The sequence below is a fragment of the Cebus imitator genome, unplaced genomic scaffold (genome assembly GCF_001604975.1).
Source record: "Cebus imitator isolate Cc_AM_T3 unplaced genomic scaffold, Cebus_imitator-1.0 Scaffold432, whole genome shotgun sequence".
NCBI lineage: Eukaryota > Metazoa > Chordata > Mammalia > Primates > Cebidae > Cebus > Cebus imitator.
The window spans coordinates 1,603,063-1,623,515 of NW_016107747.1; the positions used below are offsets into that span (position 1 = coordinate 1,603,063).

The following is a 20,453-nucleotide window of genomic DNA, read 5'->3' on the forward strand; positions in this document are numbered from 1 at the left end:
CCAGAAATACAAAAATGGGTGATGACGTTTCTCCCTGGAGAGGAGAATCTTAGTTTTCTTTTCTTTTTTTCCCTGAGACGGAGTTTCACTTTTGACTTTTGTTGCCCAGGCTGGAGTGCAATGATGTGATCTCGGCTCACTGCAACCTCCGCCTCCTGCCGGAGTGATTCTCCTGCCTCAGCCTCCCAAGTAGCTGATATTATAGGTGCCTACCACCACTCCCGGCTACTTTTTGCATTTTTAGTAGAGATGGGGTTTCACCATGTTGGCCAGGCTGTTCTCAAACTCCTGACTTGAGGTGATTTGTCCGCCTTGGCCTCCCAAAGTGCTGGGATTACAGGTGTGAGCCACCACACCTGGCCAAAAATATTTCTTTATATGTATTTCCTACCTAGTTTGGCAACCCAAAATAAGTGCCCATTACATGATGCCACTTGAAACATCTGTAGATAGCTGTTATTGTCATACATAAATACCTGGAATATGTCACTAAGGGCATTGCTAAGTACAAAATTAAAATATTGTTATTTTGCATCAGGGAAGTTGTTTTCAGATCAGAATAAAATTGCAACCTAAATTGCTGCTTAGTAAAATTTTTCTCTTGACTAAAATAACCAGGAAGTGATCTGCTTCATGATTTTTCAAGATCCTTGTTTGTAGAGGTATCATATATGGTATATTATTTTATTTTTTACCTAACAGAATTAAAACAAGCTTCAGAAAGTAAGCTTTTAGAAATACAGACTGAAAAGAACAAACAGAAGATTGATTTGGACGGTATGGAAAACTCAGAGAGGATAAAGATCATACGACAAAACCTACAGATGGAGATAAAAATTACTACAGTTATTCAACATGTGTTCCAGGTAACATTTATATAAACTAATAAGGAAGGTAAATAACTTTTTTTTTTTTTTTTTTGAGATGGAGNGTAGCTGGGATTACAGGCACACATCACCATGCCCAGCTAATTTTTTGTATTTTTAGTAGAGACGGGGTTTCACCATGTTGACCAGGATGGTCTCGATCTCTTGACCTCATGATCCACCTGCCTCGGCCTCCCAAAGTGCTGGGATTACAGGCTTGAGCCACCACGCCCGGCCGCAATTATCACTTTATATTTTAGGTGAGAAAAATGAGGCATGGAGAGATTAAGTCACTTTTTCAAGGCTACACAGCTAAAGGAGATTAGAAATACTCTCATCTCACCTTTCCATTTTACTAATGGAGAAACTGTAACGTTTGGGGTCAGTGTCTTTTCCAAGGACACACAATTGCTTAGGGTTGGGCTAGTTCCAGAATCTAGGAACTCACATCCCACGATGCTCCTTTCTTATCACATGTAATCATGCATTGATATTTTGCCTCTCACTGTTTCATTTGTAGCTGGGTGCTAAGGATGTATCATAGAGACTGCCTGGAGGCAAACACCCACACAAGCGGTTGACCATGTACCTGTTTCCCTTCCATTGCTCCTCTCATCTCCTTGAATGTCGAGGTGAATTCTCCAATGAAGTCATGCTTGCCATTGGAGTCCCAGTCCCATACTATGCACTGTAAGAAAAAACAATTATCTTTCTTAAAAGATTAAGAATGTAGCCACAGCAGCTGAAGACATTGTAAACTTTATGACAAAGAGTAGATGAAAGATGTTTTGTCTGGAACCAAAGCCTGGGAGTCTAAGATTGGAGCATGTAGGTTGTCATTCTGTTTTCTATAGCCCTTTGATTGGACTTTTTGCCACAATTTGCAAATGGTCCTGTGATGCAGCAGTGTCTACAATGATGGCCCATTTTTCAGATAAGGCCAGCAAGACCCACAGGAGGTAAGTGACCTGCCAAAGGGACCTTCTAGTGAATGAAAACCTGGGACTTGAAGGCAGATGTCCTGCCTCCAATTTCAGTGCTGCTTTATGAATAGCAGATAGACTCGCTGGTTTGCACTGGAATCAAATGCCTGAGTCCATGTATGTAGCTTCTACAATGGCAGCTCCTGCTTCATGATTCGAATGGGGCCATATTAATGACATTTTTCTTTTTCTATTTTTTGCTGAAGTCAAAAGAGCAATAACAACAAAAATTATTAAGAAGGCAAAAAAGTGAAATCTTTAAATGTACCTATGTGAAAAATGGTTGGAAAATAGTGGACACACAATATCAGATATTTACCACACTGGGAAATATTATGTACCCATTACACACAAGATGCAACCATTCCCTTCTAACAAAAAGGCTCCTTATAACAATGTTAAGGATAAATCCTGGGCTCCCGAGTGATACTTTTTAAAGTGACTAGATTGAATCAGCACCAATCCCTCTGCTTGGTCACACGTCTAAGCGAAGAAGAAGGTCTGCATGTATTCCCAGGGTGGAGGCTGTACTGGTATCTTAGCTTACTTTAGATATCATTTCTATATCTTAAGTTAAAGATTTGCAGCAAAGAATCTCAGATCTCAAATAAGATCAAGGCAGCAAAGGGGACCTTTTGCTCAAAGGTTTTCCTTGTAATATTGGGGATCAAAGAGATAGCTCAGTCCTTCTTCAGGATGCAGATCCCACTAGCCAGTCTTGCCTGAAAAAATGTGACTTGGTAATCTGCAGATGCCTCACAAATCTACAATATGATCTGTCTAAAATGAAACATCATTTCCCCCTAAATTTATTCCTACTCATTTATTTTCTGTCACAGTGAACTGCACCAACACTTATACAGTTGCCACAAACAGAAAACTGGGCATCATTCTGGATATTCCTGTCTCCACTCACCCTCCCACATCAGGTCCTCACCATTCTGTTTCCTAACTATGGCTTGACTCCAGCACTTCTCTCCATTCCTGCTGCTCCTTCTCATCTGCATTCCTACAACAGTCTCCCAGCTTGTCTTCTTATGGCACTTACACTCTCATACTCCTTATAACCCACTAATTATGTTAATTCCCTGCTTAAAATCAAAATGTATATAGGCTAGCAAGTCTTTCATGATCTGACTTCCTCAATACTCCCCAATTCACCCTTTATGATCCATGCTTACTGTTTTAGTCAGGGTTCTCCAGAGGGACAGAATAGGATACACGTACATATGAAAGGAAGTTTATTGAGGAGAATTGGCTCACATGATTACAAGGCAAAGTCCCATCATGTTAGCCCATCTGCAAGCTGCGAAGAGAGAAGCCAGTCGTGGCTCAGTCCAAGTCCGAAAGCCTCAGAGCCACGGAAGCTGACAGTGCAGCCTTCGGTCTGTGGCCGAAGGTCTGAGAGCCCCCAGGAAGCCACTGGCACAAGTCCCAGAGTCCAAAGGCCACAGAACCTGGAGTCTGGTGTCCAAGGGCAGGAAGAGTGGAAGGAAGCATCCAGCATGGGAAAAAGAAGGAAGTCAGAAGACTCGGCAAGCGAGGTTACACCACCTCTTCCACGTGCTTTGCTCTAGCTGTGCTAGCAGCTGATTGGATAGTGCCCACCCATATTGAGGGTGTCTTCCTCTCTCGGTCCACTGACTCAAATGTCAGTCTCCTCTAACAATACCCTCAAAGACACACGCAGAAATAAGACTTTTCCAGCCACCTAAGCGTCCTTCAATCTAATCAGGTTGACCTCCTAATATTAACCATCACACTTACAGTCTTTGAAAGTTTCTCTAAAATGGGGTTGGTAGGAATGAAAAACATTTGCAATGGCCTTTTTAAGACATCAAGAAAAACTAATTTCTCAGCTCCTGCTATCTCTTTAAATATGGAGGATTTTGCAGATAATTATTTTGCCTAAGAAATATTAAGAAGCCCTTTGGTTAGGAAGGAGAATGCATTAGAATAAATAAGAATGGAAGAGATTAAGACAGAAGGAGCTAAATTTATCTGCTGAAGAAAGTAATGGTCAAGTTGAATTTTCTCTTTGATAACAACTAGAGACACAGAAGTGAGTAAATCCAAGACATGTGAATTGAGAAGAAATTAGGGTAGGTTTCCTCAGAGGGCTGAAGATGGACCCAAGTTTGGGGTAGGAGGAGGGGAGACACATAAGGAATTTTGAAAACTGTGATGTCTAATTTTCAAGGTGAGATTATTTATATATGTCACCTTTCTATTCCCCCACTCCCAACTTGCCCTTCTTCCACAACCCCAAGATTCCAACAAATCTGCTACCCATAACATCATTATGCTGATGATGACTTGCAGAATAAAGAAGAGGGGCTGTGTCCATATCGTTGGGGATAAAGCAGACCAGAAAGTAGTGTGAGATGGCCCACAACAATGACTGAGAACTGAGTCGGGGGCAGGACTACGGAGAGACAGTTTGACAGGGAAATCTAAGAGTGGAACACTACAGAAATACTATGGAAGGTTGTTGGCTGTTCTGCTAACCTGGGTCTCTAAGTGAGGGTAGTGCAGAACTCCCAGATGACCTATGTGTAGGTAAGAAATAAACCTTTGTTGTTTTCAGCCATTGAGATTACTGTGGCATAACGTAGTCTAAGAACCATCTAAGTATTTAAAGTACTGTCATAGAAAAAGTTATGACAATTTATTTTTTCTCATTCCAAAAGTGGGATAAATGGAATTTTAAGAGGTTACAAAGAACTAACAAAGGAAGCATTTTCCAATAAACCTGTACCAAACAAAATAATCTATTTGTGAAAAACTGTTTTATTGCTAGAAATGTTCAAGCAGAAACTGCAGGAACACATGCAAAAAATGTAGCAGAGAAAGTCAAGCAGAGAGTTATAGAAAAATCGGTGGGATGTTTTTGAAGTTTCTTCTAATTCAGAGATGCTAAGAGTAGTCCTAGTTGTATGGGATGCAAAATGAAGTCAATGCAAGGCTTAGCTCACTCTGCTTGAAATGCTATGCAATGCAATGTAGCTTTGATAAGAGTGACGGGAACCCCTTGCATTCAAGGTAGGATGAAGTTTTACCTCATTTTTCCAGCGAACAGTGGAACAAATAAATGATTCAGTCATTTGGAAAAATTGCTCAGGGTGGGCAGTGTGATCATCACAATGTGGAACACTGAATTGATCCACTGGCTGTTACAATCAGGTGTTTTACTCTCTGCGTGCCAGCTCCTTCTTATTGACCCTGACACTCACACACTCCTTACCTGGAGAAAGGAGCAAAAGAAAGTTTGCTGGGCCTAGACATAGAAAGAAGAAGGGTGGCTCCTGGGACCTTGTATTTGAGGCTCATAACTTTGACTGAGAGTAAGAATAGCCCACTGAATGCCTGCATCTGACACTCAGATAATTATTCTCTTACCTTTGGAAGGAGCAAATAAAAAGGCAAAGGAGGCAGAAGCAAGTAAAAGAAGTGGGAGCAGCCTTTTTAGCACTCTCCTGAACTGGGAAAGAGCAGGAGTCTCCTTCTTTAGCGACAGGGCACACACCCCATTCACCCCTTCTTTGCTGTCTCTTAGATTTCCCATCATGCTTTGGTGAATTACTGTCCCCCCTTAACCTGCCAGCCACAAGCTTTTAAGATGTTTGCAATGTGCTCTCTGGCTGGGGCAGAAAGGGAGTGACTACCAGGCCTCCCTGAACTGGAGGATGAGTCAGGCTTGACAGAACTCCATGGGGGGGCCTCTCAGCAGCAGCAGTGCTGCTTACAGGGGCCTGTTCCTTCAATCAGCTGGCATTCCTCTCAGGGCAATTGTAGAATTTTATTTTGACCTTTCTGAGAAGGGATCGCAAAGGAAGAAAGACACAGTGAAGCAGACAAATAAAAACACTGCCTTTCCTTCTCTCTCTGGCATAAAGCTGGCTTATGACAGCTCTGATTCAGCAGACAGAGGAACGCATCTTGGTGAAAAGTAGACAGATCAACCACCCTGAAGAAAAACTGAGACAGAGGCAGAGTCTTTGGTGTGAATCAATAAGAAGGCCTTGGCACATCTGTGAAAGTATGGCACCTTCAAACTATCTACAAGTCAGAAAACCTTCTCAGGTTCTTCATCTCACAGAGAAGTTTAGGAATAAAATCTTTTAAAACACGTGAGCTTGACAGATGGCCTAGTTAACTCCTTCCTTTTACAGAAAAGAAAATTGATGGCAGATAAGTGACTTATGCAAGTTCACCCAGTACAGGGTGGACTAAAATCTGGTTTTCTTACCTCCCTAATTTCACCACTACAACACAAGCACAAATGATAATAGTTAAAAAGTATATAGTGTATACTATGTGCCAGACATTGTTTGGAGCACTTCATACATATTAACTCACTTAATGCACAGAACAACTTATTTTATGCTTATTTTTACAGATGAGGAAACTGAGGCACAGAAAGATGAAGGAACTTTCCAGAAACTACACAACTAACACTAGGTACTAATTGAACTAAAGGAAGTTTAGCATCATAGCTTGTCTTAACTGAGCATCTTTTATAAAGCCAGGCCATTTGTGTGTATGGTCTTACGTTCTTTACAATAATCATGACATGACAATATTATTACCATTTATAGGTTAACTGCCATTCACAGGTGCCATTTACAGGCTTGGAGAGGGAATGTGACTTGACTAGACACCTGGTAAGTGACAAAGGTGGATCTGAACCCAGGTATTTAATGTCATCGTTGATATTTTTTGTTATGCCATAATGCCTCTTAATAGAAACAAGAACTTAGAATCAAGTTCTCGTGAGTCTGCTCTGTGTAAAATCCCCATTCTTTTGTAAACTACTTGAATTCTCTATGGTTTTGTGAGCACACTAAGCAATACAGAGAAAGAACCTGCTCACCGTTTCCCCACAAAAGGATGCAAGGGCAAGTAGTATGTGCACTGTCCCTGGGGTTCTCAGCTCTGTCTGCAGAATGCATGGATAACTGTGTTTGAGAGATCGGGTTACTCCCTCCTACTCTTGTTTTGCAATTGCCTTGAACCCACTAACAGAAATGTTCTATGCCAACTTACTGTACATTAGCTTTTTGTGATGATCAGCTTCATACATCAACAAGGCTAACTGGCTAACAGTCCCCAGTTGTTCAATCAAACAATAATCTATTTTACAGATGTGGTTGAACAGTTTATAATCAGTTTACTTTAAGGTAAAGGAGGTTTGTGGTTTATATGAATTTTAGGATTGCTTTTTCCATTTTTGTAAAAAAATGCCCTTGAGATTTTAATGGAGATAACTTCAAATCTATAGATCATTTTTGCAGTATGGACGTTTGAACATTAAGTCTTTCCATTCGTGAACATGAAATGTCTTTCCATTTATTTGTACCTTCTTTAATTTTGTTCATCAGTATTTTAGTAGTTTTTAGAGTAGAAGTCTTTCAATTCTTTGGTTAAGTTTATTCCTAAGCATTTTACTGCTCTTGATGCTATTGTAAAAGGAAGTATTTTCTTAATTTCCTTTTCAGATCATTCATTGTAAATGTGTAGAAATATTACTAATTCTTATATGTTGATTTTGTGTCCTGCAACTTTATTTTATCCTGAATTCCTTTATTAGATCCAACAGTTTATTTTCGTGAAGGCTTTAGGGTTTTGTACATATAGGATTATATTACTTGTAAACAGAGATAACTTTACTTTTTCTTTCTCATTTGTTTGCCTTTTATTTCATCTTCCCTAATTGCTCTGGCTACAATTTCCAGGACAATGTTAAATGGAAATGATGAAAGTGGGAATACTTGTCTTCTTGTTGATCTTAGAGAAAAGCTTTTAATTTTTCACCATTAAGTATGATGATAGCTGTGAGCTTGTCATAGATGGTCTTTATTATATTAAGGTACATTTCTTCTATACTTAGTTTGTTGAGTGATTTTATCACAAAAGTGTGTTAAATTTTGTCAACCCAGAATAGCCAGAATGATCTTGAGAAAGAAGAACAAATCTAGTGGCATCACATTTCCTGATTTACAAATATATTACAAAGCTACAATAATTAAAATGGTGTTTATTCACGTCAAGATAGGCAAATAGACCAATAGAACAAAATAAAGGGGCCAAAAACAAAACCATGTATATATATTTGACTGAACTTTGAGAAGAGTGTTAATAATACACAATGGGGAATGATAGCTCTTTAACAAATTACGTTGGGAAAACTAGATATTCGTATAAAAATGAAATTAGGCCTATACCTTATATCATATACAAAAATCAGCTCAAAAACGGATTAAAGACTGAAACATAAAACCTGAAATTATAAAGCTCCTAGAAGAATGCATAAGGATAAAGTCTTGACATTGGTCTTGGCAGTTATTTCTTGGATATAATGATAAAAGCACAGGTTAAAAAAAAAAGCAAAAATAGACAGGTAGGACTACATCAAACTAAAAAGCTTCTGCACAGCAAAAGAAATAATCAACAGAATTAAAGGGCAATCTACGGAATGGTTTAAATATTTGCAAACCAGGTATCTCATAAAGGATTAATTTTCTAAATAAATAAGAAACTCCTACAATTTAATAGCAAAACAAACAACTCAATTAAAAAATTGATATAAAACATGAATAGGCATTTCTCACAGAAGGCATACCAAACAAGTGTATACAAAGATGCTTGGCATCATTAATTATCAGGAAAATGCAAATCAAACTCCAATGAGATACCACTTTACACCTGCTAGAGTTGCTATTATTTTTAAAAATGCACACACACAAAAGGTAACAAGTATTGGTGATGACGTGGAAAAATTGGAACCTTTGTACATTGTTAGGAATATAAAATGGTGCAGCAGCTATGGAAAACAATAAGAAGATTCTTCCAAAAATTCAAAATAGAATTACCATATGATCCAGGAATCCCACATCTGGGTGTGTGTGTGTATATATATATATATATATATATATGAAGTAAAATCAGGATCTTGAACATGATGTCTGTACTCTCATTGCAGCACTGTTTACAATAGCCAAGATACAGTAATAACCTAAGTATTCATTGATGAATGAATGGATAAAGAAAATGGGGTACATATACCTACAATGAAATATTATTCAGCCTTAGAAAAGAAGGAAATCCTGCCATTTGTGACAGCAGCAACTGTGTTAGTCTGTTCTTACATCATTACAAAGGAATATTTGAGGCTGGGTAATTTACAAATAAAAGAGGTTTAAGTTGGCTCATGGTTCTGTAAGCCGTACAGAAAGCATGGTGCTGGCATCTGCTTCCGGTGAGGGCCTTAGGAAGCTTGCAATCATGGTGCAAGGTGAAGGGGAGCCAGCATGTAATGTGGTGAGAGCAGGGCCGTGAGAGAGCGAGGGAGGAGGCAGATTCTTAAACAAGCAGCTCTTGTGTGAACTCAAGGCAAGAACTCACTCATTACAGCAAGGAGGGCACCAAGCCATTCAGGAAGACTCTACCCCCATGACCCCAAAACCTCCCACCATGCCCCATCTGCACATTGGGAATCACATTTCAACATGAGATTTGGAAAGAACAAATATCCAAACCATATCAGGCATGAGTGTGGAGAACACTATGTTAAGTGAACTAAACCTGTCACAGAAGGACAAATACTGCATGATTCCACTTATATGAAGCACATATAATTGTCAAACTGATAGAAGCAGAGAATACAATGGTGGTTGCCAGGGGCTGGCAGGTGGGGAACTGGGGAGTTGTTGTTCAATAAGTACAAAGTTTTAGTCATGTTAGATGAGCAAGCTCTAGAGTGGTAGTATACAACATAGTGGTTATAGTGAACAGTATAGTATTGTGCATGTCACAATTTGTTAATTGAGTAGATCTCATGTTCAGTGTTCTAACAAACAAACAAATAAATAAGTAAATGGATATAAGGAACCTTTTGGAAGTGTTGGGTATGTCAATCAGCTTGTGATGGTATGACAGGTATTTGCATACGTCCAAAGTCATTAAATTGTGCACATTCATTATATGCAATTCTTTATATGCCAATTATTTTTCAAAAAAGCTGTTACAAAAGTAAAGCAAAATTTTTCCAATAATCTGGGTGGGCCTGATACAATCAGTTGAAAAGCCTTAAAAGCAGCACTGAGGCATTTCTGAAGGAGAAATTCTGCCTGTGGATAGGATCTCTAGCTCCTGCCCTAGAATTTCCAGTCTGCCCTTCCTGATGGCCTGATATACAGACTTTGGACTTGCCTAGCTAGCCCCCAAAATTACATTAGCCAATTCCTCACAATAAATCTCTTAATATATGCCTATTCTTATGGTTCTGTTTCTTCGGTGGAACGCTGACGGTTACAACTGTCTTTACCTATTCCCTGGTTTTCATGCAGTAACGTTCTGAAATGAGTCTTCAGTGACACACAGTTGGTCCTCTCATACTATAATGTCAACATTTATTGAACATTCACTTTGTCCCAGGTGTTGTTGTAAGCATTTGTCATGCTCTGACTCACTTAATCTTCACAGTAATCCTCTCAGTGAGACACTATTATTGTCATTCCCACTGAATAGATGATGAAACTAAGAAACAGAGGGGTTAACCAACTACTGCTGTTATAGAATATCCAGGGTGTTGAAAGTATGACTGACTTTGACATCAGAGTTCAAAGGTTCTGAATGTGATTCAGTTTCTGGTGGACAGAAACCAGCTGTCCAACCTGTGATCATCAAGTAACATAACTGCTGCTGATCAATGCACAATTCTTGTAGTTAAAGGAAATATGTTCTTTTTCTCTTGGCTTTAAAATTTTTAATTTTTTAAGATCACAACTTGTCACTGGTTTATGGGCTAATACAAGGAAAGCGAAGAAGAACCCTTAGCTATTATTAGCTTCAAGGGTAGTATAAACAGGAGATAACGCACGGGAGAAGTATATGGCATGATCCATGCCATTATATAGCCAAGCAACCTGTAGATGAACATGTCCAAAGACCTGTTTGACATTTGCAAGGAAAAAATTGAAGAGTTGACTTTAAAGTGGGAGGGGAATCAGAAGTCTGCTTTACTTGATGGAGCAAGATCAAGTAAAATGCAGGTCTTCCCAGTAGCCTTTGTTTTAAGATCTATTTTAAATATTAGGCATGCCACCAGGAAGAGGCTTCATAAATGAGTTTGTGCACAGTCATCCACCACTCATTTTCCCTGCCTAGCCTGTTCTCCCACTCTGACCCCAGCCTCTAGAGGAAACGTGGAGCATCTAGGGCATAAAATCTGCGTGGGGTGCTCTGTGCTGTTTTGGGGTTATACCACCTTCCTCGTTAGCACCATGTGTTCAGACTAATGAGGCTTCCTCTAATCTGAAACTCAGACCTTATATTTAGTAAAAGGGTCATCTCAAAGCACAAACTTCTTTTATAGACTTTGATCGCACCATTTACCTCTATGTGCTCCTTATATCTTGCTCCCTATCTGATTCTAGACTCTCTGGCTGCGGACTTTCCTACTTTTCTTTTTCTTCTAAATCTGTTCCCAGTTTACATTTTGCATTTGTCTCACTACATTTTCATTAATGGGGCAAAACTTCCTTTTCCAAAATCAGAGAATTGGTTAAAGAAGTCAATATTCTCGACGGGGAGTGGCTCACACCTGTAATCCCAGCACTGCGGGAGGCCGAGGCAGGCAGATCACGAGGTCAGGAGTTCAAGACCAGCCTGACCAACATGGTAAAACCTCATCTCTACTAATAAAAAGAAAATACAAAAATTAGCCAAGTGTGGTGGCATGCACCTGTAATCCCAGCTACTCAGGAAGCTGAGGCAGGAGAATCACTTGAATTCAAGAGGCAGAGGTTGCAGTGAGCCGAGATTGTACCACTGCACTCCAATCTGGGTGATGCAGTGAGCCAAGGTCATACCATTGCACTCCAATCTGGGGGACACAGTGAGACTCTGTCTCAAAAAAAAAAAAAAGTCAATACTTTCAGGAGAGAGAACACTTTGATGGTAAAAGGGAACTTGGCAGTGCCCTGGTATGGTGGAAACAGCAGCATTCTTGGGGTCATTCAGAATTCAATTCAAATCTCCTCTGCTTGACTGGACAACTATGTAATCATCCTCATATCACTTTGCCTTTGTCTACCCAGTTTATTCATCTTCACGGTGGGAATTAGTTTTTGTTCTATTTGCCAGGTTGCTGCAAGGATTTTTCTTTTAAAATCAACTACAATAGAATAGGAATTGAGCTGGTAATGAGCATAAAAAAATGAAAGACAGCTCCATCCCTCAAGATGTTGATGATATAGTGCAAATAAGTAATAGTGATGCGTGGAGGTGGCAAAAATGGAGGGCTGCACCAAGGGTTGTTTGGGAGTGTTCATTGCAGATAGAGAAGGCTTGCAAGAGCAAGTAAAAACCTGGTAGTACCTGGTAAACAGCATATGCAAGTATAACATTTCTTTATCTTATTTATACAGAAGAACAAATTACTAATAATAGACCCTCTCCTAAGCACAAGGTAAAGAAAGGTAGAACAGGAAAATATTCTGGGAGCCTGAAGGGACAACTGACGGTACCTAGATACTTTCTCTACTCTGTTGTTTACATGAAAGCCTGCACAAAATTGGAATGTAATCTGTCCAGTTAGGGCTCTCATCTTCCCTCAGATTACATGCCCCAGAGATGGTGCAAACATCTCAAAGCACTTCTCTACAGGACTTGTGCTATGCTCTGGTAAATGTCTTAGGAGATGAGGAGGATGTTGTAGAGAATCAAGGACAGACCTGGGAAGGCACAGACTTCGGTCCCAGTGTGGTCTTCAATGTTAACCAGCTGTGAGACATTGGGCAGGTCATTCTATTTCTCTGGGCCTCAGTCCCCATCTGTTAAAACACTAATTTGCATTGGAAAAACTGCAATAAAAAATTTTTATGCCTAAAAATTTAGTATGCCTAAGAAGGACTTGTTAAATTTCAGATTTCCAGGCTTTACCTCTAGAGATTCTGATTAACTTGTCTGGAGTGGGTTACAAGAATCTGCCTTTGAAACAAGCAACTTGCCAATTTGGATGCATGCGGTCTCTGGACATACTCAGAAACCCTACCTAGAATACCCAGGAGTCTGTGGTTTGTGACTATTATGGCAATTATATCCTGGCTTGCACTGTATTCTTCAACTTAACAACAACAGAAAACCCAACCATAGACAGAAAACAACAATCAAGGGCCATCCTGGTTCCTTAAGATAATTCAATACAGTATTGCTGTAAGTAGGCAAATACAGTCCTAAAATGTTACCACACTCACAAAAGCCAGACTCAGAAATGACCAGGAAGGGAGGGAAGGGCAATGGGTATGTTGGCTTTATCTCGTCAGTTTACACATTTCTGCTCTTCTGGATTGCAGCCAAGCTTGGGGACATTCTGCAAGAAGTATGTCACTCTTGGAAGCTTTCATTGGAGATTTATGGCCTTGGGAGGCTTGGTTAGCTCAGATAAGACTTGGAGGCTCCCAAATGCTTGTCCAAACCTTTTTAACTTTACACCTCACTACTCTTTAGGAGGATTGAAACTCCCATGGCTGTGTGGGCAGAATGAAGAGACAGGCTTTGAGAGTGATTTATGCCCCAGGCTTTCAACAAGAACTCTATCTTCATTATCAGAGTCACTCTGCACTGGTTCAACCTGTACCACTCTCTTCTACCCAATTTACAGGTGTAAGATCTACTTGAGAACCAGGTATTTTATTTGGGGACTGATGGGTGATTGGATTCAGGAAACTTTATTATGTGAATTGCAAATATGAACACAATTCCTAGTTAATGCATACTCAATAATACAGGACAGTCAAGTTGGCTGTTGGGGTATGATGCATACTATTTTTAACATCTGATGAAGCACTACTATGAAAAGTATTGAAATTATGTCTGTCATTTATCTTCTTTTGTTTTTTTGGTCTCTCTGTCTCTCTGTCTTCTATCTCCACCTATTTCCTAGACCTCCTTTGGATGAGTTGGATCTGTTTCATAGCAGGAAGCACAAAAAGTGATTGTGATTTTTTTTCCTATTTGATGGTTTATTTTGATCCATTATCAAGTCTTCACTGAGTACCTAAACTGTGTTGGGGAAATGATATAGCTACAGTATACAGAACACTAAAAATGATACATAAGTGCAGTAAAACAGCAATAAAGATGGGAAGAAGATGGATTAATCTTTACCTATATAAAGCTTACAGTCTAGTCATAAAAACAGACTTTAATTATGTGTGAAAAATAAATAAAATTAAAGTGGGTACTGAAGAGGGGCTCCGTAAGTGTTGATTGGATGAATGAATGAGTGAACAAAAGCAAAATGTGAGGGATTTTTAAATGCAAGAATCTTGGAGCACTTTTTACAAATGCTAAGTAAGTAATAAATCTCTTCAAATGTTTTAGAGTATCAGTAGGAACTGATATAGAAAACAATATTTTATTTAGAATTTAGGTTCGGTACACAATTTGTAACTTCGTAACTTTACAACCTCAGGGTTATACGACAGAAAGGCTGTGCTAGTTCCGGAGCTCGAGAGGCTAAGCCACAGCACCCATCATATGCGCTATGAAAACAAACAGAAATCTGTCCACATCTCACAATGGAGAGGCACCATGAGGAGACAGACATTTTAGACAAACAGTCTCAGCATTCTGAAAAGATTTGCCTTTCCAATCCAATCAAGATTTACAAAAACAATTGTTCTGCATAGTCCTCAGGGGAAGAAGCATTGGTCAGATAATGGCCATTACTATTTTAAGATAGGATTCTTCTTTTTCCAGGGGCTAAAGGCTATCTTATCTAGAGAAAGAACTGCACTCAATTTTCCTTAAATTCTTGTCCAATTCTTAAAATGATTTAGAAATCTAAGGATTTCCCTTTTCTTCACTAGTGTCATTTTTACCTATCAGTGGGATCACATTTGATCAACTTTGGAAGAGTAATTGCATCATGCTTCTTATTAATAGAGCCCCACACTTCCAGATTTCTGTTCTATGTCGCTGCACCCATTCTAGATAGTAATGGCTCACCAAAGACAAATCTAATAGAAGGCAATTTTAGAAGGTGAGCTCCAAAATCATTCATTTCTACTTAATATAGCTCTAATTCCAACAGATGTTGATCTTTCCACTGGAACATCAGACTAAACTTTAAAAATTGCAAAATCCTTATTTGATATGGGGGAAGGATTTCCTAATCTTATTGAAAAAGGTGAATTCCAGTTGCATGATGAGCCTTGAGTAAATGCCTTTTGATTGACTGATTAGGGGCTGTGATGGGTAATACAGAGTGTCAACTTGCTTGATTGGATTGAAGGATACAAAGCATTGATTCTTGGTGTGTCTGTGAGGTGTGTCGTTGATTCTGGGTGTGTCTGTTGCCAAAGCAGTTTAACAGTTGAGTCAGTGGGCTGGGAAAGGCAGACCCACTCTTAGTCTGGGCGGGCACCATCTAATCAGCTGCCAGCAAATATAAAGCAGGCAGAAAAACATGAAAAGAGAGACTGGCCTAGCGTCCGAGCCTACATCTTTGTCCTGTGCTGGATGCTTCCAGCCCTCGAACATCATCTTCAGTTTTGGACTTGGACTGGCTCTCCTTGCTCCTTAGCCTACAGACGACCTATTGTGGGACCTTGTGATCATGTGAGTTAATACTTAATAAGCTCTCCTTTCAATACACACACACACACACACACACACGCACGCACGCACGCACGCATTGTCCACATCACCTCTGTATTAGTCAGGGTTCTTTAAGGGGAACCTATATACATATGTGTATATATATTCCATTAGTTCTGTTCCTTTAGAGAACCCTGACTAATACAGGGGTGATGTATGCAATGTGGGTTCCAAGTCTTGGCAGTCAGAGGTCACAACTCTCCAATTTCCTGGTAAAGTACTCTGTATAGGTGATGCCTAAAAAGCACATACCTTTTATGCTGTTAACCTATTTGCTACTAATACAGACTGCATTTAAATTATTTCAGTGTGCCAATAAGTCATTGCTAAGTCCTCCAAGTACATCTCATTTGATCCTAATGGTGTTGGTAACCACATTTTGAAGGACACTGAAGCCCAGGAATGCTAGGTAATGTTCTTGAGATTATTAAGCTAGAAAGTAATGAAATTAGGATTTAAATCTTAGTCTTTTACATGGCCCATTTATTCTTCACTGAATGAATATTCAATAAGTGTTGTCTATTACTAGAATGAATATTTTTTGAGTGTCTCCTATATTTTATGTGACTCTCTGGGTATTGATTATATGAGGCTGAGACTGAATGCTATTTTATTATTTTTTAATAATTTCAACTTTTGATTTAGCTGCAGCTTTGTTACATGGGGTATGCATGATTCTGTCATCCAGGTAGTGAGCATGGTACCTAATAAATAGTTTTTCAGCCCTTATCCTCTTCCTTTTCTCTAGTAGTCTCCAGTCAATCCACCCAGCATTTACTAAACCTTACAGCATGCCATAGAATTCTTTGGTCAGAGTAACTCTCTGCAGGCAATTCAGTGTGAAATATTTTAAACAGAGAAATGACGATCAGAGTAGCAATTTAGAAATATCATTCTGGCTGTTCAGTAGAGAATGAATGAAGTGGGAGGGAAATAAAAGTCCAATGAGAGGTTAAAGTAAATGTGCAACACTGGAAAGATTATAGAGATATTAAGGATGTAGAAACTTTTAAGTTTCAACATCTATGTAGATGTTGGAGTTGAGGGAGAAGAAAAAGAGGAAGAAGAAATTAAAGATTAGTCCCCAAACTTTTGGTTTGTGTCATTGGGCATACCATTCACCTACATGTGAATCACAGCAAGAACAGGTTTGAGGGCAAAGGAATAGTTTAGTATTTGGCCATGAAAAGTCTCACATTCTTTAACTTCTAATAAGTACCATAATTCTCTGAACCCATGACATGTAATCATTGTTTCTTCTAGAAAAATGCCTGTGTCTCTGTTTCTAAATAAGCCATGCTGCTCATGGTGGTGTATTGATTGCTGTAATTTGATGCTGGAGGCAACTTTCCGTTGGATCCCTGAAGAGGAAAAGGTGCTTGAAGACCAAAAAAGAACAGCTGATTCCATTTGTATAGCTTAATCAGTCTGGAAACCACAAATAGGCAATCTGGGATTTACTGACAGATAGGAGGAAGTTTTGGCACAGCCAGGCAACTTGGTTACTATGTATTTCAAACTCATTTACTTGCTTCTCGTTTAATTGTTGCCTAATGCAACCATCATAGGTGTTCAGGACTTGAATTTTTGTTTTAGGATAAGAGAACAATACAGATTCCAAAAGCATGGAGAAATTAGCCGCTTCTAACCCATCATACAAGAATGATCCACACAAAGCAGTTTTGCTACTGCTATGTCCAAGTCAATTCTGGGTGTTTATAATAGATTGGACTGACCACCCTCAGACAATGAAAAGACACTCAGGCATCCAGCCAGATTCACACACATGGTTCTGGACCTCTGTTTTATCACTAACCCTGGTCTTGGTCTCTGCTCTGGTCTAGTGTCCACAACATTTCTTTGGCTTACTTGGGCCAAATGTCTAGTTTATCCCTGAATACAAAAGCATCAGGACATTTTAGGGCCTTGCCAATCCTTGGGATTCTCTCACCCTTGGCTCTTTGGGGCAACCATCACATCTAACCTGGGTCTGGATCCTGGGTTCTCCTCACTCAGGAACCTGATGCTGGCTGGAACCTTATATAGACTTACTCTAGCCACCCTCTAAATATCTAGAAACCAAGTTTAAGATACTACAATAGTTCTCTTTTTTCCTGAAATTTGTTTAGTTATTTGTGATGGGGTCTATCAGTCTCCAGAAGCTTATTTTCTACATCACTTAGCCTTTCTGCATAGATTCAGCCATTCTTGGCCAATGTTTTCCTCATTGAATTATGATGCTTAATTATCTAGTGTGAGAAAAATAGTTTGGAAGTTCCTTGATGAAATGAGGAAACCAAAAATTTGTACTAAGCTGTTAGCCTAACATTGCTACTGCTGAAACTCTGTTTGTCAAAGGGAATCAGTTCTCCTCTTTTATACAATTATTATAGACAGACTTTTGGGTGGATCACTTTCCTGGGAGATAAAATGACTTGGCTCTTTGAGTCAGCCAGGAAGACATTTATTCCTTTCACTGGGATGGAGTCAGACACACATTTGCAAGATGGACAAGCAGAGAGCTGAGATTTTGACACTGTTAAGCAGGGCCACTGACCTATCTTATCAGGCTTATTTCCAAAGTAATTGAACTTTTCTTCTCATTTCATCCCATCACTGGACAGACCAATAGCTTTACTTGTCTTTGGAGAGATAAAACAGGACTTCTTTACCTGGAAGTGTAAGCCCATCCATTCACTCATGGGAATGGCCCTCCTTTTAAAGTGGTCTCATCTATAACTACTTTGAGAGACCAGCAACATTATTGGAAGCTAATTAGAAATTTCTTCTGGCTATCATAACATTCAATGTATTTTCAAAGGTAGCTTTGATAAATGGACCCGCGTTTCTATCTAAATTCCATTTTCCACATCAAGGTTATCATTAGAAAAAGCAGACATCAAAATGTATTAATCCATGTAGCAGCAAAGCATTTTAAAAGTTCATTTAAAAGAGCATCAGTACTATGGGAGGTTAATAGGTACTAATTAAAAATTAAAAAGGCTGGATTTTCAAATAATTTTGGATTACCCTGAGATATTAGAAGTTGAACCATTTTTGCTGTTGCAGAAACCCTCAGAGCCTTTGAAATGCCAAGGTGAGGGGGAGGATCCAAAATGGCCGAATAGAAACAGCTCCAGAGTGTGGTTTGCAGCAAGAACAATGCAGAGGGTGAGTGCCCACAGCATTTCCAAACAAATTTTTACTGCCCATAGACCAGGAGATACCCGGGCCAAAAAGCACCATGAGTTTTTAGCACAGCAGTTTCAGCCGGTGCCAGGTTGGCACACAGAAACTTACACAAATCTGGGTGGCCATTTCAACTGGTACATGGAATGCCTGGAAGACAGAGCCACCCATTCAATTGAAAGGGAGGGGGCAGAGACAGGGAGCCAGGCGATTTGGCTCAGTGGGTACCACCCCCACAAAACAAGCAATCTGAAATGCTCTGGATTGAGAGTTTTGCAGCAAGCACAGCTGGACCCAAGACAGTCCAGCTCAGTGGAGGGAAGAGCGAGGCAGTCCACCACTATCGAGGTAGTTCACACAGCAGCTGGGCAGAGCCTGTGGCAGCTCAGCAATGCCTCTTCTGGCAGACTGTGACTAGACTACTCTGTGCAGGGCAGGGCATCTATGAAAAAAGGCAGCAGCATGACAGGAACTTATAAATAAAGCCAACCTTCCTAGAACAGAGCACCTGGGAAAAGAGGTGATTATGAGTTCTGCTGCAGCAGACTTAAAAGTACCCACCCAGCAGCTCTGCACAGAAAAATGGAGCTCCTGGCACAGCACTTGAGCTCCTATAAGGGACAGACTGTCTCCTCAAGCAGCTCCCCAACCCCTATATACCCAAAGAGACACCTCATAAAGGAGAGCTCAGGCTGACATCTAGCAGGTACCCTTCTGGGACAAAGATAACAGAAGAAGAAACCAGCACCAACCCTTAGTGTTCAGCAGACCCCGTGAGTGATCCCCAGGGAAGCAAGGTCTGGAGTGGACCTCCAGCAGTCCTGCAGCAGAGGGGCCTGACTATTAGAAGGAAAACTAACAAACAGAAATAATTTCATCATCAACAAAAAGGATGTCCACTCAGAGACGCCATCTGAAAGTCACCAACTATAAAGACCACAGGTAGATGAAGCCACTAAGATGGGAAGAAACCAGCACAAAAAAAGGATGAAAACACCAAAACCCAGAATGCCTCTCCTCCTCTAAAGGATCACAACTCCTCACCAGCTAGGGATCAAAGATGGATGGAGAATGAATCTGATGAATTAACAGAAACACGCTTCAGAAGGTGCGTAATAACAAATTTCTCAGAGCTAAAAGAACATGTGCTAACCCAAACTAAACCTAGAAAAAAGGTTAGATGAGATGCTAACTAGAATAAACAGCCTAGAGAAGAATATAAATGACTTTATGGAGCTGAAAAACACAGCATGAGAACTTTGAGAAGCATACACAAGTTTCAATAGCCGACGACCAAGCAGAAGAAAGGATATCAGAAATGGAAGATCAACTCAATGAAATAAAACGAGAAGGCAAGAATAGAGAAAAAAGAGTGAAAAGAAATGAACAAAGCCACAAAGAAATATGGGATTATGCGAAAAGTCCTAATCTATGTTTGATGGGCCTGAATGTGATGGAGAGAATGAATCCAAGCTGGAAAACGCTCCTCAGGATATTATCCAGGAGAACTTCCCCAACCTAGCAAGCCAGGCCACCATTCAAGTCCAGGAGATACAGAGAACACCACAAAGATATTCCTCAAGAAGAGCAACTCTAAGACACATAATTGTCAGATTCACCAGCATTGAAATGAAGGAAAAAATGGCTAAGGGCAGCCAGAGAAAAAGGTTGGGTTACCCACAAAGGGAAGCCCATCAGACTCACAGTGGATCTCTCCGCAGAAATCTTACATGCTAGAAGAGAGTGGAGA

At 39.9% G+C, this 20,453-nt stretch overlaps 1 protein-coding gene across 1 annotated transcript in view; it reads right to left on the reverse strand.

Moving 5' to 3' along the window:
* The window catches only part of LOC108290352 (copine-4), a 249,371-nt gene that overhangs the window by 54,907 nt on the left and 174,011 nt on the right, over positions 1-20,453 (reverse strand). The window contains exon 8 of the mRNA XM_017510143.2: positions 1,456-1,554. Coding sequence (XP_017365632.2) covers positions 1,456-1,554 — 99 coding nt within the window. The remainder of the gene's footprint in view (positions 1-1,455; positions 1,555-20,453) is intronic.